This window comes from Erpetoichthys calabaricus, chromosome 10, assembly GCF_900747795.2.
Source record: "Erpetoichthys calabaricus chromosome 10, fErpCal1.3, whole genome shotgun sequence".
Classification (NCBI taxonomy): Eukaryota; Metazoa; Chordata; class Cladistia; order Polypteriformes; family Polypteridae; genus Erpetoichthys; species Erpetoichthys calabaricus.
In genome coordinates, this window is record NC_041403.2 from 54201345 (window position 1) to 54220582 (window position 19238).

The window sequence follows — 19238 nt, forward strand, 5'->3', positions numbered from 1 at the left end:
CACTTTAAGTTTCCAATAAAAGAAGACTTAATCTGTACAAATCTTATTGAAGAATTTCATCCCAAAGGGTTATCAACAGAAGAAATGAGTACACGAGCAATCCTAGCACCAAGAAACGATGAAGTCAAATGAATTAACACAAAAATTGTTGATTGGTTACATAGCAAATTAGATAAATGCATATCAATAGACTATGCTGAAACAGTTGGTGGTGATGTTGCGGAAGATGAAAACATCAACCTACAATATACCGTAGAACATCTACAACTGTTAACACCGTCCGGTCTTCCACCGGCCGAATTAGAAAAATGAAGAGAAAAATGTATCATAATGTTATTGTGTAATTTATGTATGAGTGATGGGCTATGCAACTGGACAAGATTAGTTGTGTTCAAACTTGATCGAACAATTCTGACATGTAAAATTTTAACAGGCAACAATAAAGGTAATGCAGTACATCTCCCGCGGATAACACTAGACACCAAAGGAGATCTTGATATGCCATTCGTATTAAAACGTTTACAGTTTCCCGTTAGAATAGCTTTTGCTATGACAATTAACAAATCACAGGGACAAACATTCCAAAAAGTCGGTTTATTTATTCGAGAGAAAGAAACGAAATTCAGTCACGGGCAGTTATACATTGCGTTGTCATGATGTAAACTCAATGCGATATTGACGAAAATTTAATTAAAAAAAATGTTTTTACTTAAGTTTTACAGTAAAAGTGTAAGTTTTAAAAAGTATTTGCGTGTTAATTTCAAAGCCAAAGAGAACAAAAACATATAACGCAATGAATACCTCTAACGCAACATGAAACAATCTTCTTTCAATTTGTTACTTTTTACTATGGTTAATTATTCGCTGTAATGTAAAATAGTTCTATTATGCATATGTAACAATTCCCATGAAAATAACAATCTGTTTAAATTGTACATCTGCATCACCATACGTGAGTGGCAGAGCCGCGAAGTGGCTAGCGCATAGTGCCCGCCTGGGGGTTGGTGAGCGAAGCCAGCAGGAGGCAGAGTCCCCTAGTAATATATACTTTTGAAGCCCATTATAACCTGACCAATTTTGATACTATATATAACAAAATTGGTAGGATTATGTCAGCATGTGGAATAACATTGTAACATAGGTTCGGCATGACACTGCTAAAAGGTTGCCAACCCCTTGGGGTATGTGGGAGGACAACGATCTGAAGTGCAAGAGCAAGTCTGCTTCTGAATGGCTGAAAAAAAAAAAAAATTTAATTAAATACACAAACAAAATTAAGGTTTTGGGGTGGCCCAGTCAAAGACCTTTACCTGAAATCCAGTTAGATGCTCTGGTGGGACCTTAAATGGGCTGTTCATAGTCAAAAACTCTCCAATGTGGCTTAACTTAAACAATCGGGTCAGCATTTTTCTACAGCAATAAGACTGATCTCCAGTTACTGGAAGCCGTTGATTGCAGCTGCGGATGCTACTGCTAAAAGTGCCACAACCATGTATTACGTTTAGGGGGACCGTTACTTTTCCAAATATGTGGTACAAGTATGGGTAAACTTTTTTCCTTCAGTAAATCAAATCATTTAAAAACTGTACAGTATTGCATTTACTCAGGTTGTCTTTTGTATTATAGTAAATTTGTTTAGAGATCAGAAACAATTAAGAGTTATGAATATCCATAAATACAGGAAATCATAAAGGGGCAAAAACTTTTTCACGATTACATACTTTTTAGTATAGTGAGCAAAGTTGTGAAGTTCACAGATGACACAAACTGGAGGAAGCAGCAAACAGAATTCAAAACGACCTGGACTACCTTCAGAACTGGGTGAACACTTGGAAAATCAACTTTAATGCTGAAAGGGCAAAAAGAACATCAATTATAAATTAGAGGGTGCATCAAATGAAAACCTTAAATACTACTTAGTGTGTCATACATCTGTATCATTTTTCAATGTTCTCTCTGTGTTGTTCTATACAAGTCAAAGCACATGGATTCCTCCCGAAAAAAAAGAAAGAAGTCTTTTGGTCATGTGTGCAGCCACCCATGCACCACCTGCTGTACATGTGGTCCAGTAATAATAATAATACATTTTATTTATATAGCACCTTTCCCATGCTCAAGGCACTTATTTAAACAGCAAGGTATAGGCAACATCGGGTACAAATATTTCTGCATAGAACACTAAACAGAAATATGGGAGATACAAAGTATTAAATAGAATAAAATACCACAAACCTGAGTAGCATACTAAATTCAATAGTAAAAGAAAAGCCTGAACAAATAACATCATTTGCGATATCACACACACACAGAACATTAACCAACATTATCCTGAGCATCTGGACAGAAAGGAAGACTGAAAGAAGGGGCAGAATGTTAGGTTAGGTTAAGTTAAAAGCCTCCCTGAACAGATGAGTTTTAAGTTGTTTTTTAAAGGAATGAATCGAGTCAGCTGATCTAATTTAGGGAGTTCATGCGGTCATTTCTGGGGGTGACGTCTGGCGAGTATGGCAGGTGCAGGAGACATTCAAAGTGCAGGTCCTTGATGGTTGCAACCGTTACATAGGCAATATGGGGCTGAGCATCAGCATGTTGCAATAAGAAGTGCAGCTATTTCATTCACTGTCACAATGCATTTATTTTCTGCAATTGACTCTTTGTGTCACTGCTTGGTGTGTCTGACCCAGTTCAGGTGAGTCTTGTCACAGAACTCCAGTCATTTGGGAACTTCCTACTCCACTTGTACACTTGTTGGAGTAACAGACACAGGTTTCACTCATTCAGTGCTCAAAAAGCAGATGACAGAACGCTGCTGCTCTTTGGTGCATGTTCCCAGGGGGCAACCATCTTTATACTGCTACTACGACATCATGAAGCTTTTTTGAACCCCTGCTTCCACCTGCTAAACACTCCTAATGTGATATTGCCAACTTACATGACAATGGTACCGTGTTTAGAATTTCTATCCCAATTTTAAGATTTTCATTTGACTCCAGAATGTATTTCTTCACACAAAGTGTTGTGGAACAAACTACCGAGTCATGTGGTTGAAGCAGAAACCTTTAAGAAGTATCTGGATCAGACAATGGGCCAACTTAGCTATTATTTAAACAAGCTTGTTGAACTGAATGGTCTCCTTTCATTTGTCAAATTTCTTATGTTCAAGGATTGCCCACTAGAACGTGAATTGTCAACACAATGTGATAGATGCAGATTATCTGTCCTGTCAATAATAGCGTGAATGTGGCCCACTGCTCAACTCAGACCATTGCTTTGTCAACTTTTCAACTTGACCACTGATCAAAGGAGAGCCAAGTTAGGCAAACAGGTTTGTGTTCCACACTTTATTCATAGAAAAGCACTGAAATTGTCAACAGAAATCATATAAAATGGTAGTAGCATTACATAAATAGATTTTTATGTTTGTTTTAGACATTAGCTCAAAGAGGCTGCACAAAAACAAAAAGAAAAAAGAAACAAAAAAAAGGACTGTTGATGATACTTTTGTGGCAACAAATACTGGATACTTTTCCTTATTTCAGTAGCACAAAGATGCAACAAATACTTTCTTTTGATTAAAAAAAAAAAAATCAAAAAAATAAAATCTAATTAACAGTATAAACTAGCCAACATGATCTACCAGCGCTCATTAGTCTTCTTTCCTTCTAAAATCTAGAACAGATCAAAACACTGGTACAGATTAACACAGAGACGTCTGAAAGGAAACAAAAAACTGCAATGCATTTGGACCATCAATATAACAAATTTAACAAGGAAGCAGTTTAAAAAAATGCTACTAGGTTAGGCTTTAATGCAATTGAATATATATATATATATATATATATATATATATATATATATATATATTTATTTATTTATTTATATACCGTATATATTTGTATGCAGCACAAATAATTTTAAAAGGCAACAGTTTTAGATGGGAGAGAAATACTTTAGCGGTGCCCTCTTGTTTGTGTTTTTTCTCTAATTAAGTTATAGTTTTATTATTCTTGAGTTCACAACAACTAAAACAGAGTATTAACCCTGGGGCTAAAAACTTGTACTTTTAAATTGTACAGAAATGAGCCTGGCAACATCTAAAAAAAAAAAAAAATCTTTTTAAATACTGTTTTTCCTTGTCAAGTTATTGAAGCATGCTTGTGTGCTCTCGTACAAGGATTCAGTTTTCTAGCCGTCCACTCAACTGCGGGGCATGAAAAGCTCTCTTGGAAGGTAGCAGCTTAAAAAGCAGCTTGAATCCTCTATTTATGTTGTAATTGTGGAAAAAAAAAAAATGGAATTTTATCCAGTGGTATACACTGCCTATGGAACTAAAGATTTGCACGATTAAGATTGCAAGCAAGGAACACTGTGTCAAAGAGGGGGGCTGCAAAGAGGGAGACAGAGAGCAGGGGAAAAAAAACACACACATACTGTATACATCTGTATGTATGAAAAGGTGCAAACTGGAAAGGGGGGCTCAACGGCTCTGCTGGCTCAGGCGAGTGTTCACATAACCCTTCCACTTTCCTTGCCCTACTTCATCTGCCCTGTTCCTGTTGCTTATTCTGTTAAAACACAGCAGTTTGTCCAATGATATACTAGAGAGGTAGGTCATACCTAAAACTGTTCTTTTAAAAAAGCCAGTGACCCACTCACATGCCGCCTCGACAGCTTCCCCACACCCGTTCTCACCCTCACAGGCTCTGACTTTCACTTTGTTTTGTTTGGTTCGTCACTGCCTCATAAAGGGAGAAGGCAGAGAGCTCAGTGGTTCTGCATAGTCTTACAATTTTTCTTCTTTTTTTCCTTTACAAGTCTTCTTATCTTTTGAATCTGGTTTTTTTTCCTGTTTTACACACTTTGTTTTGCACAATATACAGCAAAAAAATAAAAAGAAAAAATATATAAATATATAACACAACATTTAAAAAATAAAATGGGAGCACCTGAGAAATGTTTTGCTTAAGTCTTTCCTCTCAAAAGTCTAACATTCCCAGCCCACAATAAATTCAAGTATCAAAAAAGGAAAAACAAAACAAACAAAAAATACAATTATATAAATAATTAGAACTTTACATTTTTAATTGACACTTTCTTATTGTATTTACAATATGTTAGATGCTTTTGCTACCTTTGTTTTATTTCTTGAGCAATCCCTGAGAATGGAGTGACTAGGTAATCCTTCTTTTCTTCCTTTTCAAAGTACCTTCAGGACAATATAAATCTACCTAAAAAGGAGGAAGCAAAAAGAACTCCATCTTGCTTAGTCAAGTGTAAGTATGCCATCACAAACGGAAAACGCGCTGCTCCTGCTCATCTTTGTTTGGGTGGTGCTTGTGCGAGGTTTCTTTGTTGCAATTCCGCTTTTATTCCCCTGCTCCAGGATGCGGATCACGGCTGTATGAAGAGGTATTACACTCCACCATTAGCATTTTGGTATTTTTTTTTGAACCCACCACTTGTTGCTTGGGGGTTCGTTCTTACAGAAAAAATTAATTCCAACGTTGGTTCACAATAGTCTGCAAGTCATTTGGTTTATGTGCCACTTTTTTAACCTCCTTACAAATGAAAAATATGAAGCAAATAATTATTCCCATATATTTCTTCCCACCCCTTACGTCCTCCACAAGTAACTGTGGTATTTCTGTTTTATTCCTCCACAAGAATTAAATGCTGTAAGGTGGTTTGCTCTTGCAGAGTAATCTGGAACCCCTTAAGGGAATCGAGTTTTTTCACGACTTTGGACACAAATCAACCAAAGCGCTCCCGGACTAGCATCATGAGCTTCTTCTTTCCCTTGTAGATCTGCTTGAGGTTATCTATAAACTGAGCAAACTGAATGTGGCCATCTTGGGCCAGAAGAAATGTCTCCCGGGCCTTACTGAGAAATTCTATGAACTCTCCATAGTGCCGTGGACTAATGTGTGTCAAACGGGAATGAGTCGTGTTGATGTAAGCGCTAATTGTGGCATCCAGCAACTGTCTTAGTGGAGCTTTGTCTGTAGACATTAGTTTGCCAGAGTTTCGTCGTCCAGGAATGCCAGCTAGTCCAGGGGCAGTCATAGTGCAACGACGCAAGATGTCAGACAATACAGTTGCACAATGTACACTCTTTACTACCAAGGGTATAATGGCGGCCAACTCATTTTTCCCAAGGGAGTGGCTGAGAGCACAGGCCCAAAGTACATCATTAATGGCTGGATGCGTATCTTGGTTGTAGGCCAAGTTAAGGTGAGTCATGGCCAAGGAGGCAAGCTTAAAGGCCCGCAGTGGATAGCCACGATGTTCCATATAGCGAGCAATAGTGAAAAGCTGAGAGTACGTCATGCCCGTTGAAGCAGCATCTATTACGATCTGGTAGGCCGTTTCAAAGGCAATGTGGTCCTTTTCACAAAGCGTTAATGCAGATAAAGCGCAGTTTTGTGGGTCCTTCATTGCACACTGCAAAGCCAACGTCCGAGCACAGTTGGCCAATTCCTCTCTCTGTGGGTAGTCCAGAGTCAGTCGCAATATAGTGTTGTGGGACATCACTGTAGCTGCAACAATGCTGGTGGCTTCTGTAGGCGTGAACAAGGTGTACCAGCTCTGCAGGATACTCACTAGTGCGCGGAGACCTTCAAGGGAAAGAAAGAAATATCAGTTGTATATAAGTGACAGTAAGAATTATTACATGGTGAAAAAATGCAAATGAATTCATTCATATTGCTGCTTAAACAGAAACTAACAATCACCAAAAAATATATGAAAAAAATGTTGCAGACTCCACCTGTGAATGCTGGAAACTTGCTGAAAGATCTGGTTAGGTGGAACCAACTACACTGCAATGTAGCAACTTTAAATTTGCTTTGCTAAGTTTCTTACATTTATATCTACTTCAATAGATCAAATATGGTTAAAGAGAAAAACACAAACATTAAAGGCACACAACTGATAGCTATAATGAATTATTTTTCAGAAGCTCCAAGTATTCCTTAAAAAAAGATATCAATCACTCTTTTCTACACTAATTCTGAAACAAACACATCTCTCTCCAGAAGAATTAACTGCAAACTGGCAGATGGGTGGACAACTCTAACTAGCCAAAGCAGCAATGGAGAATTTTCTGTCAACTTCAGAATAAACTGCTAGAGTAACATCCAGTAGCCGTGAGCACCATTCTATAATTGTAGGAAATGTTGAGAGGAATAACACAAATGAAACTAAGTGAAGGAGGAGACCATACAATACACATTATTTTTACTGAGTGCATGTGCTGTGAACCATTCTCAGTTAAAGTACATGTTTAGATTATACTAACTACTAAAGACAGAAATCAGCTACTTCATGTGGTGGTATTTCTTTAAAAGTTTTAATACTTTCTATCTAATACATGCTCATAGGGAACCAAAACTTATCCTAGTAATACTGCACAATACAAGAAACAGCCCTAAGTATCAGACTATGTGCAAAATCTATACAAAAACAAACTTTTTTGAAACAGAGGTCAGCTAGTAACTTATACTTCAGACTGGGTTTATTGTATGTGGACTATATATGCATACACACACATTTACTCTGTTCATACATTGGAATCCTATAAACATAAGTAATTCATGATTTCACCTCAGTATAATGTAAACATTTTTTGTACCTTTCACTTTTTAATAGAACATTTTATTCATTAAAAACAAAAAAAAAAAATCATAAAAAAGGCAATGGTTATATGGAAAACAAAGACTTAAAAGAGATTACTGACCAACTTCAGTAGCACATGTGACTAACCAGCGCACCATCTCCCTACGCCTCCAGTTCAGAGTGGAGAGAGTCATACGCATCACCTGTGGGGGAAAGAGACTTCATAAAGAATACAGCACATACAGTGCACCAAGTAGAATTCTGCAGATATAAACAGCACCAGAGGCCATGCAGAGAAATGAACCAAATGCTCACTAACTACTTGCTACTCTGATGGGATACGGGCATTAAAGCTCTGTATTCTTGAACAGAGACATACATGAGTGCCCAATTCAGAATGTTTAAAAGTTTCAATAAAGCTTATTCAAAGAGACTACTTTCAATTAACTCTTTAAACCCTGACCATTTTCTAGTAGCCACTGACACGCACAAATGTTATGCACATCTGTTTACAGTCTATTTTGTGTGTTTATTGCATTGTAGTTTCTTCTCACAATGTAGATCCTTCACCAGATGCATCAACTCTGAAATAGCAATGCTTTGGGCCATCATTTGGACATGAAGAACATGAGCTTTCAGTAAAGTATGCTCATAAGGTACTCATTTACTTGAACTTTACTACTACTTGAAAAAAATAAAAATAGACTCGTTAGCTGTGGACATTTCGTAAATTGTATTATTGCTGATAGACTGTGTATCATTTTATGGTGTTTGGAAGCTTATTGCAACATTTACGCTAATAAGAACAACATTCAAAGTTTATTATTTGGTAAAAATGAGATTGAACTTTGCAACTTATTCAGCTGTTATTTACTTAGAAAACTAATTCTTCTCCAGATGTAAATATTCTGAAAGAGAAATGTCTGCCCTTCATTTTGATATATACAGCATGTACAGTATATTGGCACAAGTATGAAGACTTTGTAGCTAGATAAAAGTAGCATAAACTGACAACATTGAGGTGGAGTTTAAAGGGTTAATTGGTTAATCACACCATTGGAAGAAACAAAAACTAGAGTTGTGAAGAAGTTGAAGATCACAACACAAGTTAAAATATTCAATTAATATCAAAAAATTCAACGAGATAATATTAGGACAACTTTGTTATTAGTTAAACAAGCACTCTAGATGGACTAAATGGTGTCCTTTATACAATTTCTTACATTGTTAGGCTCTTTTCTGCATAGATTTAGCAAGAGAAAATGGTGTTAACCATGTAATAACTAGCATCTAAGCAGGAAATATTAATACACTTAGTTTAATGATGATACCAAATAATTTCCTAATTTTTGTGTCTTGCATTTTAGTTGTTAGCTTTCTCATTCAAGATATTTTTAAAGATTAATTCTGTACTGTGCCCTACAAATAATAGGATAAAAGAGGTATTAAGAATGTGTATTTACAGAAGATTAAATATGATATATCAAATACCCAAAACTCAAAATGTTTATTTTAAATTATTGTTTCCATAAAGAACAATCAAGTATTGTAATAGTCGAAAAGATTTGATTAGTGCTTGCCTTAGCTCTCTATGCCTCTTTCTGACATTTTTTCAGCCAAGAATTCAAATTCACGAGTCCTAATTCATATGTAATGTAAGTGTTATATAAAACAATCTCTGCCACTAAAATGGTGTGGAAATTTGACCATAAGAGTTGTCAAGTCCTTGTTGTAGACTGCCACAGTGGGCACAAAATTTCATACCTTACAATTTCTTAATCAAAAACCAACTGTTGAGAATAGTGTAACACTCTAAATTAAGAGGCAATGTGCTCCATGTTTCTGCTGTCTCAGAAATTCCTATAAGTTTTTTTTCTGGGCCAAAGAAAAACATTCTGTGGACTGGAGAGGTTAGCACCCACCTTAAGTTCATTTTTTTGTTTTAATTATTAAAAAAAACTGCTTAATGATAAATATACAGTACATGAAAGTGATTAACTTCACAATATTGTTATTCATTTACTTTATTAATTGTCTGCTGATAATGAAAAAAGAATTAATACTTAAAAAGCAAGAAAATAAAAATGAAGAATATCCAGTGTTTCGATAGCCAAACCAGCAGTAATGCCTTTTCACAATTTCAATCTTGTTTTGATAGTGACTTTTAAATTACACTACTTGCCCTTGCAGAAATGTAAAATTCTTTTGCAGACAGTATTCTTCTAGTAAGCAATAAAATAAACTAAAGCACTTAAATCAAAATACTACATATAGACAGAAAATATTAGGAATATAAATGGAAGTTACCTGTAGGCCCAATTCTAAAGCCACATTAAGCAGAGTGATGTCTGGTGGATTGTCTGCAGGAGTGGCAATTTTAAAGGCATCTTGAGCCAGTTTGAAAATAAGTGATGATGAGTGAATATTTTTTTGAATAGCTTCAAGAACTGTGCGCAATCTTAACATGTCTCCTAAAACAATAAGAAAAAAAATGATAAAAGTTGCCATACTTCATGCTTCCTTTAGGTCTACAAATTTTCATAAAATTAAAACAGATGTGAATATTTACTGAACTGACTCACAAAAATCAACTCTCTCAATGAATTAACATATAGGTTTAGACAATCAATGTTTGGGGAAAGGAATGTTAATGATTCAAATATAATAATAATAATGCATTTTATTTATAGGGCACTTTACATTAGTAGTAAATCTCAAAGTGCTACTGAGTCTGACTGAAATGAATTACAACAAAACACAGTTTTTCTAATAACATCTTTACTGTAAAGTTTCTACAATAACAAATGAATAAATCAGCGTGAAGGTGTTTTACTTGCCCAAATTAAAAATCTGAACTTTTTTGTTTAATTTTTGTGTACACTTTTTTTTTTTTTTTTTAAAGGAGCAACATTCTTAAGTAGGTTAATATCTTCATATGCATACACATTGTGATATTCATTTCCACTGATACACTTTGGAGAGTGGAAATGAAGTAGTCATCACCCACAATAACTCCAATGCATTCCACCAAAAATTACTTAATTTATAGTTTTTAAAAATGAACATACTAATTACTAATATATATCCCCTTAAGGAAGAAACCTTACAAATTGCTGTTGTTAAGAAAGAGCCAGTACCAACAGAAATAGATAATCAATTATGAAAGTACGAGCAGGTTTTCATGAAGGATATTTCTGCACTTTGTTCCGTTCAGCTTTCCCTCATCCCTGTCTCGTAAATGCAACCATACAAATTATAGCGCTCATTAATTCTCTCTGTAAAATCTTTAGGACTACTGGGGATGCAAATGACCTAAACAACAGGCTGTTGTGAGAACCATATATTGAAATTAAATCGAGTTGAATGGTACTGAGAAATTGAAATCAGTTGGAATAGGCTCCAACTTCTCTGTGATCCTGTCCTGCATAAGCAGTTAAGATAATTTATGGATAGATTCACATGTGCATTTACTCGCATTTGGTACTAAACTCAGAATTAGCAGGACAGGTAGTGTGGGAACATACTCATTCTACAGGTATACAGACATTGTATACTGTATATATACTGTATATTGGAAGAACTTTAAAAAAAATGTGGCTGTTACTGTGATAGAGTGGGCCAGCTCCACGCTACCAGTTGCATCCTTGGAGCCTCCTGAACCCAACATAATTTGTGACGTAATCAAGAGATGAGCCAAGCAAATGAGGACACATACAGCAAGGGGTTGATGCATAAAGTGATGAAGTGCTTTTATTAAAAACAATCAAAAAGTGTTCAACAGTGCAGTGCTCAAAAATCTTCATAAATAAATAAATAATCCATAAAAATAAGTGATCTGTGGAGGTTAAAACCAAGACAAAATAAATATCCCATAAAAGTCAAGTTAAAATACTGTCCTTTTAAAATACAGTCCTCAGTGCCATCCTTTAAAAACTGATGTCACCTTAGCTTAGCCCCAAATGGGCCCATGTAGCCAAGGCAGCGCCGCCAACCTTTTACACGGCTCCTAGGTTCAGACCTCTGCTGCAATCTGTGGCACTGGCAGGGCATCACGCCAAGCCTCCAACTCTGGCTGCCTGGCTCAATGGCTCCATCCACAGGATGCCTCACCGAGTCTTCCGAAATCCCTGCAGCTCCCACTGCCTTTCTCTGGGCCTTACACGGAGTCGCTCCAACCGAGCAGCGCATCAGTCACTCCAGCTCCGAAATCGCTCAACTGCCTCATTCAGCCCCCAAGTGTCATCCGCATGCTCTCATGAGGGATTTTCTCCAGGCTGCCTGCCTTCTCTCTCTCTCTCTCTCTCTCTAAAGTTCCCCACACCGGCTTACTCAGTCTCCTGCCTTCTCTATCTTTCCTTTAATCTCCTTTCTTTTTCTCTTTCTTCCAATCTGCTTTCTTTCATTTTTCATTCTTCCCCCTTCTGTCGCATTCATGCACCTTTATCATAAGCTGCATTAACTGGTACCGGGGTGAAAAGCCACTCCCTCCCCAGCATTATTGAATTACCTGACTGAGCCCCACACTTCCGCACGTGTATGTGGCACAGTCAGCCAGTTCTCCAATTAACCAGAGCTAAATGCACTCACACATACCTGCACCTGATTGGAGCCTGCACCTCCTCGGGCCATGATTATTTATTTAAAATTGACCACTAATCTCCTAGCTGTGAACCTACTATACCACAGTTACATGTTTATTATGAAAGCAAGGAAACCCTCTTACACAAAGTCTCCATTTTTTAATAACAGCTCAACTTTGTTTTTATTTAAACTATTTTAAATACAAAATAGTGTCATGCCAAGTATTGGTTGTCACACCCACTGCAGAAATAGGGGTTTATTTCACAAAAAGGATTTGCACAGCACAAAAGTCAAATTATGTACAAAAATACCTGTAATGTGCTTTATGTGAGTACTCCTCATTATGGAGAATGCAGAGATACTTGAAAGGGACTGAACAGAGTCAAGGTTTTCTCAGATTTGGTACTAACAGACTAACGTATTTGTCTATACAGCTAAGATTTCAAGTTTATCTTCAGGCTGATATAATAAAAACAAAAATCTACAAAATAACACAGAATTATATTGATTAATGTAATATAAAACAAACTCACAGGATTACTGGATCTTGATCACATACCTGCGTAAATTTACATCACAGTCCCTAGCAATTCCCAGCCCTACTAAATATTACTACTTGTGTTCCAACTGAACACCTTAGTATTCAAACTCAAAAATAAAGGAACTCTTAATTAAAAAATGTTGCCTGAAATAAATGTAGGAACAAACCATTTACCTTTGGCAGCTGTAAGCATTGTGGAAGCCAGTTCACATTGCTGAGACTCCAAATGTCCGAGGGTAAACCATCGTGGATACCGACTGGACACTACAGAAATTCCGTGGTGTGGGTGAGTAACATCAGATGAGGGAGCAGATGATTCTAAAACTTGTAGTCTAGGAGATTAATAACAGAAGTTATCGAATCAACTTTTGCACCACTGAAATTATCCTTGAGGTAGAAACACTTACACTGGAGCACTTCCATTTCTGAAATACAAATGTCAACCAAGAGATTCTATATTTAAACTATTTAAAATATAAAACAGTGTCATGTCAAGATTTCTAAATTTCATTTAAATTTGAAAAGATGTTACCAGTAAATGAAAAAACAAAGACTTGGAGGGATAAAACCAAACACTTGTGAATAAATTACATAGTATTGATCATTATTTTTCTTTCGCTCTGCCATTTGTTCGTATATTTTTGCTACCTTTCTCATTCCTGTATAACTACCTACAATATTTCTGTTTTCTAATGTCATAAATAAAATAATAAGATACTGCATAAAAACAAAGACCTTGCAGTAACCAGTAAGTAGTACAAAGGTATAAAGGCAACATTTGCTTAAGAATGAAAAACAACAATTCTTAACACAAGTAGATCTTTCTTGCAATTCATATGTGTTTTTGAGAAGGTTATATATTGTTGCAATATGTCTATATCCCCACTTGGGACAAAAAAGTACTCTCTTACTAAATATGAGGAATAAACTGAGCTGTGGATATAAGGGGACATTTTTATAAAAGGCAACATATTAAAGTATACCTTTAACATGACATCTGCTCACAGTAAGCAAGGTAAGGAAAAAGAAAAAAACCTAACAATCCTTATTTTTGTCAGGTCGGCTTGTTACCCAGCACTCAAATTGGTAGGTATTGCCTCAATGCATTTAGACTAGATGGGCTTACTGATGGCAGCCTTTATCATTTACCTTTTACAATATGCCTAGTAAAGAACCCTGTATACTGGTGAATGTAACAAAAATAGAAAGCAAGCAGGTGACCTACTCATATTAAGAACAGACTCTTGGGCAGTTAGAAGTTATAATCCAATTGTCATCTTGATTTTGCAGCTAATATTAAGGTCATGGGTTAAATTTCCATACCTCATTGCTCGCAGAGCAAGTTTATATGCTAGATCTGCATCATGAGGCAGCAGTGCAGAAAACAGGTATTTAGCAAATGTGTGCATAGGAACACTCTCCCGGTGTATCACTTCCCCAAGCCCACTGAAAGGCCCTCCTACAGAGAAAAATATAAAGACATTTGTATTTATTTTAAAAAGCGATACTTACATAAAAAAATAAATAAATACTTTCTTGAAATTAAGTGATGCAAGACAAAGCAAAAACTAATGTAAAGCATTAAGTAAATAGTAAAAGTTGACTGACATGGTTTATCCTGATCCATGATTCATCCTATTTGCAAGCAATTGTACTTGAGAAGAGTAATATAGCTCTATATACTTTAAATACAGGTAAAAAAAGATATTCCACTTTTTTATAAAAATAGATATTGCAGGCACTTGTCCCTGCAAACACAATTGTAAATTTAGTATTTTTGATAAAATATGGTAGCGATGATTCATTTGTTTTTCGTTTTGTGAGAATAAGTTCATCTAAGTAACACAGTCTCAATATTTTCAAAACCATTTAATCCAGAGATATGAGTGTTCAAACTCTATCCTAGCTAAATTAAAATAAAAACAATTATTGGAACTCCAGTCTGAATGAAATAAATATATATTTGTCTCTCTGGTATGACTAATACTGAATGAAAAAACTAATAAACAAATCTCAAACTGAAGAAAAAAATACAAAAAAAAAATATGAAAAAGGTTTTTCTTGTTTAGAATATGGTACTCTATATGTCCTCTGTCAAGCCCACTTTCTCAGACTGCTTTTCTTAATATGGGCAACAGCTGGCATTATGTCAAGATAAACTGACCATGTCAGCCTTTTTACACACACCAGTGTCCAACTACTTCTGGAGAGTTCTCAGGGGTTTTCAGTTCAGAGTAGAGGAGATATAATCCCTCCATTGAGTGTTGGGTCATTCAAAACACAAGCCCAAGGTATCATAATTGTGACCTTGAGTAAGGTGTAGGGGCGTTGGAGATCCTTAAAGCTATATTGTTTGGAGTTTTGTACTTATTTAGGGTATCCATAGTAAACTGGCTTAAAGGAGAGGCCAGAGAAAGTTTATGGTTCTCAAATAACCCAGAGATAACAGAGCCCACAAATACTGCATACTATTAGTAATGCTTAACAGTGCAAATGTTTATATAATTTAAGACTGATGAATAAATGTAATTAATTTTCTTTTCTTACAGGGGGCAAGTTACCAAAGGAACTGGCATTGGTAAGAGAAGGAGAAAGCATTCCAGTTTATAATAAAGAAATTTAACTTTGCTGATGATCTGTATAACTTAACCATAAGCACATGGTACATTTTTGAGGTACCAGTTTGAATTTTCTGAATTAAAAAAAATAAATAAAATTTTTTAAAATTATCTACACACAAAGTGCACAGAGGAACCAATTAGCCTCCCAAAAGGTTTCTTTTTTTTTCTTCTTTTTGATATGTATGCAGTATAAGTGGAACACCTATGTAATATACATTGAAGACTCAATAAGCATGGAAAATTTAATGAAAAGATCACATTTTTAAAATTCATAAGAGAACAAATAAAATTGTAATATTGCATCAGTGGAAATATAGCTACTAAGTTTTTTTTACTGAAAAACATTACTAAAAACAATCTTTGCCCATATAAAGAGCACAGATGGAAATAAAAATGAACTGTAGCAATCCACTATTAAAACATTTTCCCTTTTCTTTCTTTCATCTGAATCTACACTCAGTAGGTTAACCTTGTCATATTATGTGTAGGCTTGGAGTAGATGCAATATTCCTTTTTTTTTTTTTTTGTTCTTTATTTTGTCTTATACGATTTCTCGTATTAGAAATTTGTTCGTTTTCGCATACCCCTTGGGGTTAGAGCACAGGGTCAGCCATTGTACAGCGCCCCTGGAGCAATTACAGGTTAAGGGTCTTGCTCAAGGGCCCAGCAGAGTAGGATCTCTTTTGGCAGTGACGGGGATTCGAACCGGCAACCTTCAGGATACCAGCGCAGATCCTTAGCCTCAGAGCCACCACTCCGCCCTAATGTTTTCTAAGTAAATAAACTGCTTTTTAAATATTTTACCCCAGCATTAGTATATTCTTTACCTTCAAGCAGAAGAATACACTGCTTTCGAAGTGTTTGCACTAAAATGTCATCCAAATCCAGTTCCTGCAACCGCCCTATAATTTGTTCTTCATTCCTGCATACTTTATCTTGAGCATACAGCCCTTCGGGCATCACCCTCTGTTGTCCCATTCCCATTAGACCCACTTCTAATGCCAAGGATAAGAACGATTCTCCATTTTCTTGGCAGCCCAGCACGGGAACATGGTGAAAGATTGGAGGTTTAGAGTCACCAGAATCTATAAAGGAAGGGGAAAAAAAAAACGCCTTTCAGTTCACACTAATTTTTTATTTGACTTGTACATAATTGTGTTAATCTAGTAAAGCACTACCATTTAACAACACAAAAAACATTAAGAGAACTAGCTATCTAAATACAAGCAGCACACACAGATGCAGACTGGAGCAGGAATGTAGAGACTTTAAAAAGTTCCATCAAAATCTTTTGTCAAGATCTACATCAATTTACCCATTTTCTGTTTATTAAAAAAAAATCTGATTTTAAGATTTATCCCTTTCAAAAAAATCACTTCACTGGCAAGAAAGCAAATCAAAAGCAATTAATAGGAAAACAAAATTTACTTCAATCATAGCAACACCTTTTATAATGCAAAGTACAGAAATTAAGAATAGTATTTTAAATGTTCATGTATGGGTTCAAATCTCGGGGCGGCACGGTGGCGCAGTGAGTAGCTCTGCTGCCTCGCAGTTGGGAGATCTGGGGACCTGGGTTCACTTCCCGGGTCCTCCCTGCGTGGAGTATGCATGCATGTTCTCCCCGTGTCTGCGTGGGTTTCCTCCCACAGTCCAAAGACATGCAGGTTAGGTGGATTGGCGATTCTAAATTGGCCCTAGTGTGTGCTTGGTGTGTGGGTGTGTTTGTGTGTGTCCTGCGGTGGGTTGGCACCCTGCCCGGTGCCCTGTGTTGGCTGGGATTGGCTCCAGCAGACCCACGTGACCCTGTGTTCGGATTCAGCAGGTTGGAAAATGGATGGATGGATGGATGGGTTCAAATCTCAACATTTAATATACTTAAATAGAAGTGAATTTGTATATTTTTGTTTATGCAAAAAACAGTTATGGACAAGCTCTTAAAATATCTGATTTGTAATTACATAATGCCAAACAGTATATATGCCAATACATATTTTTCACTTATTATATATCATCAATACTAATTCAATCTGGTTCATACCAAGTGATTACAAAGGATTAAAAAAAGGCACTGTAGTTCTAACTGAAATAAACTCATTCACCACTATACAAGGTATTATAATGTTGATGTAATATTTTGACAACAACTCCATATTTACAATGAATGTATATTGTTCAAATAATCTTTTTGAAAAACATATACTGAGCAGCTGAGCAGAGGTGGATGAAGGATAAACTTTAGTTTTCGTATGAAATTATCAGAACTTGCTGGAAGCCCTATCAAGAGGCTGACAGAGCTGCAAAATCTAATTTTTTATCTTGATTAATTGCAAATGCTACCTCGAGACCTAGGCTTCTGTTTAGTACCATAAGCACTCTCTTAAATCCACCTGTCAGTGACTTCCCCAAGAGTACGCCTGAGTCTTGTGAGCTTTTTCTCATTTTTTTTTTAAATAAATAAAATTCAAGCCATTTCATCCAGCATTATTCTTCCAGGTGTTGATCTTTGTGGGATGATACCAGCCCCTTTTAGGCCAGTGCACAGTCATTTTACTTCCTCTGAATCCGTTTCCTATTCTCAGCTAACTGATATAGTCCTGCACATGAATCCTTCAAGTTATCTGGTAGATATTTTACCCTCATGCCTGGTTAAAGATATCTTTAGAGTCATTAGTCCAATTGTTTTGGCCATTATTAACAATTGTCTAAAGTCTGGTATAATGCCAGAAAGCCTTAAACATGCACTTGTTCAGACCCAGCTGAAGAAGCACACTCTTGAGCCTACAATTCTTTCAAACTATAGGCCTATTTCTAAACTCCCATTTTTGGCCAAAATTATGGAAAAAGTGGTTTCTTTGCAGTTGATTTCATATCTGGAGCATAACAATTTATGTGATGTGTTTCAATCAGGTTTTTAAAAACTTCATAGTACTATATCTTCTTTGGTGAAGGTGACAAATGATATCTTATTAATCTTAGACTTAGGTTCTTGTGCAATCTCAGTTTTATTAGATCTTAGTGCAACATTTGACACAGTGAACCAAGGATGAAGTTGGCATTCAAGGCTGTGCATTAAAGTGGATTGATTCCTACTTTAAAGGTAGATCTATGACTGTCAACATAAATGGAAACATCTCTCTGCCAGCACCATTCATAGAAGGTGTTCCACAAGGTTCTATTTTGGCACCTCTTTTATTTTCCCTTTATCTGATCCCCCTGAGGACCATCTTTCAAAAACATGATGTAGTTTATCATTGTTATATTGATGATACACATCTATACCTCAAAGTTAATCCTGACATCATTTCATTAGTAAAAAAAGCTGAGAGAGTGCTTTGAGGATATTAATTATTGGATGGCGCAAAATTTCTTTCAATTAAATGAAAAGAAAACAGAGGTCGTTATTTTTGGTTCAACCACATCTGCAGTTGAAATTTGCACTCAATTAGGCTCCTTGTCAGAAATGATTCATAATGATGTCAGGAACACAGGTACCATCTTTGAGTCATCACTAAGCTGTGATAAACAAATTTCTTCGGTAGTCAAGGCCAGAATTTACCAACTGAGACAAATTTCAAAACTAAAATCTTTTCTTTCACAGGACTTGGTAAAAAGACATTCATGCCTAGTGTGTTAATCACATCTTGGCTAGAATATTGTAATTCCTTATATGTGGGACTGCCCAAATCTGCTCTGTCACATCTTCAGCTGGCTCAACACAGCAGCTAGATTTTTAATTGCTTCTAGAAAAAAGGATCATATCTCCCATGTATTAGCCTCTCTCGACTGGCTAACAGTGAGATGTTGCATTGATTTTAAAATTTTAATGTTTGTTTTTAAAGACTTGCATGATCTTGCTCCAAAATACATCTGCAACCTCC

The 19238-nt window shown here is 36.1% G+C and overlaps 1 protein-coding gene across 2 annotated transcripts in view; it reads right to left on the reverse strand.

The window, feature by feature from the left end:
- Nucleotides 1–3326: 3326 nt before the first annotated feature.
- Nucleotides 3327–19238, reverse strand: part of zswim5 (zinc finger, SWIM-type containing 5) — a 95873-nt gene continuing 79961 nt past the window's right edge. The window contains exons 9-14 of one of the 2 annotated variants that reach the window (XM_051932965.1): nucleotides 16185–16470; nucleotides 14060–14195; nucleotides 12911–13068; nucleotides 9922–10085; nucleotides 7736–7817; nucleotides 3327–6614 (exon numbers count right to left, since the gene is read on the reverse strand). In XM_051932965.1, coding sequence (XP_051788925.1) covers nucleotides 5752–6614; nucleotides 7736–7817; nucleotides 9922–10085; nucleotides 12911–13068; nucleotides 14060–14195; nucleotides 16185–16470 — 1689 coding nt within the window. In that variant the 3' untranslated portion in view covers nucleotides 3327–5751. The remainder of the gene's footprint in view (nucleotides 6615–7735; nucleotides 7818–9921; nucleotides 10086–12910; nucleotides 13069–14059; nucleotides 14196–16184; nucleotides 16471–19238) is intronic. The other variant, XM_028811249.2, reaches the window with a different exon arrangement.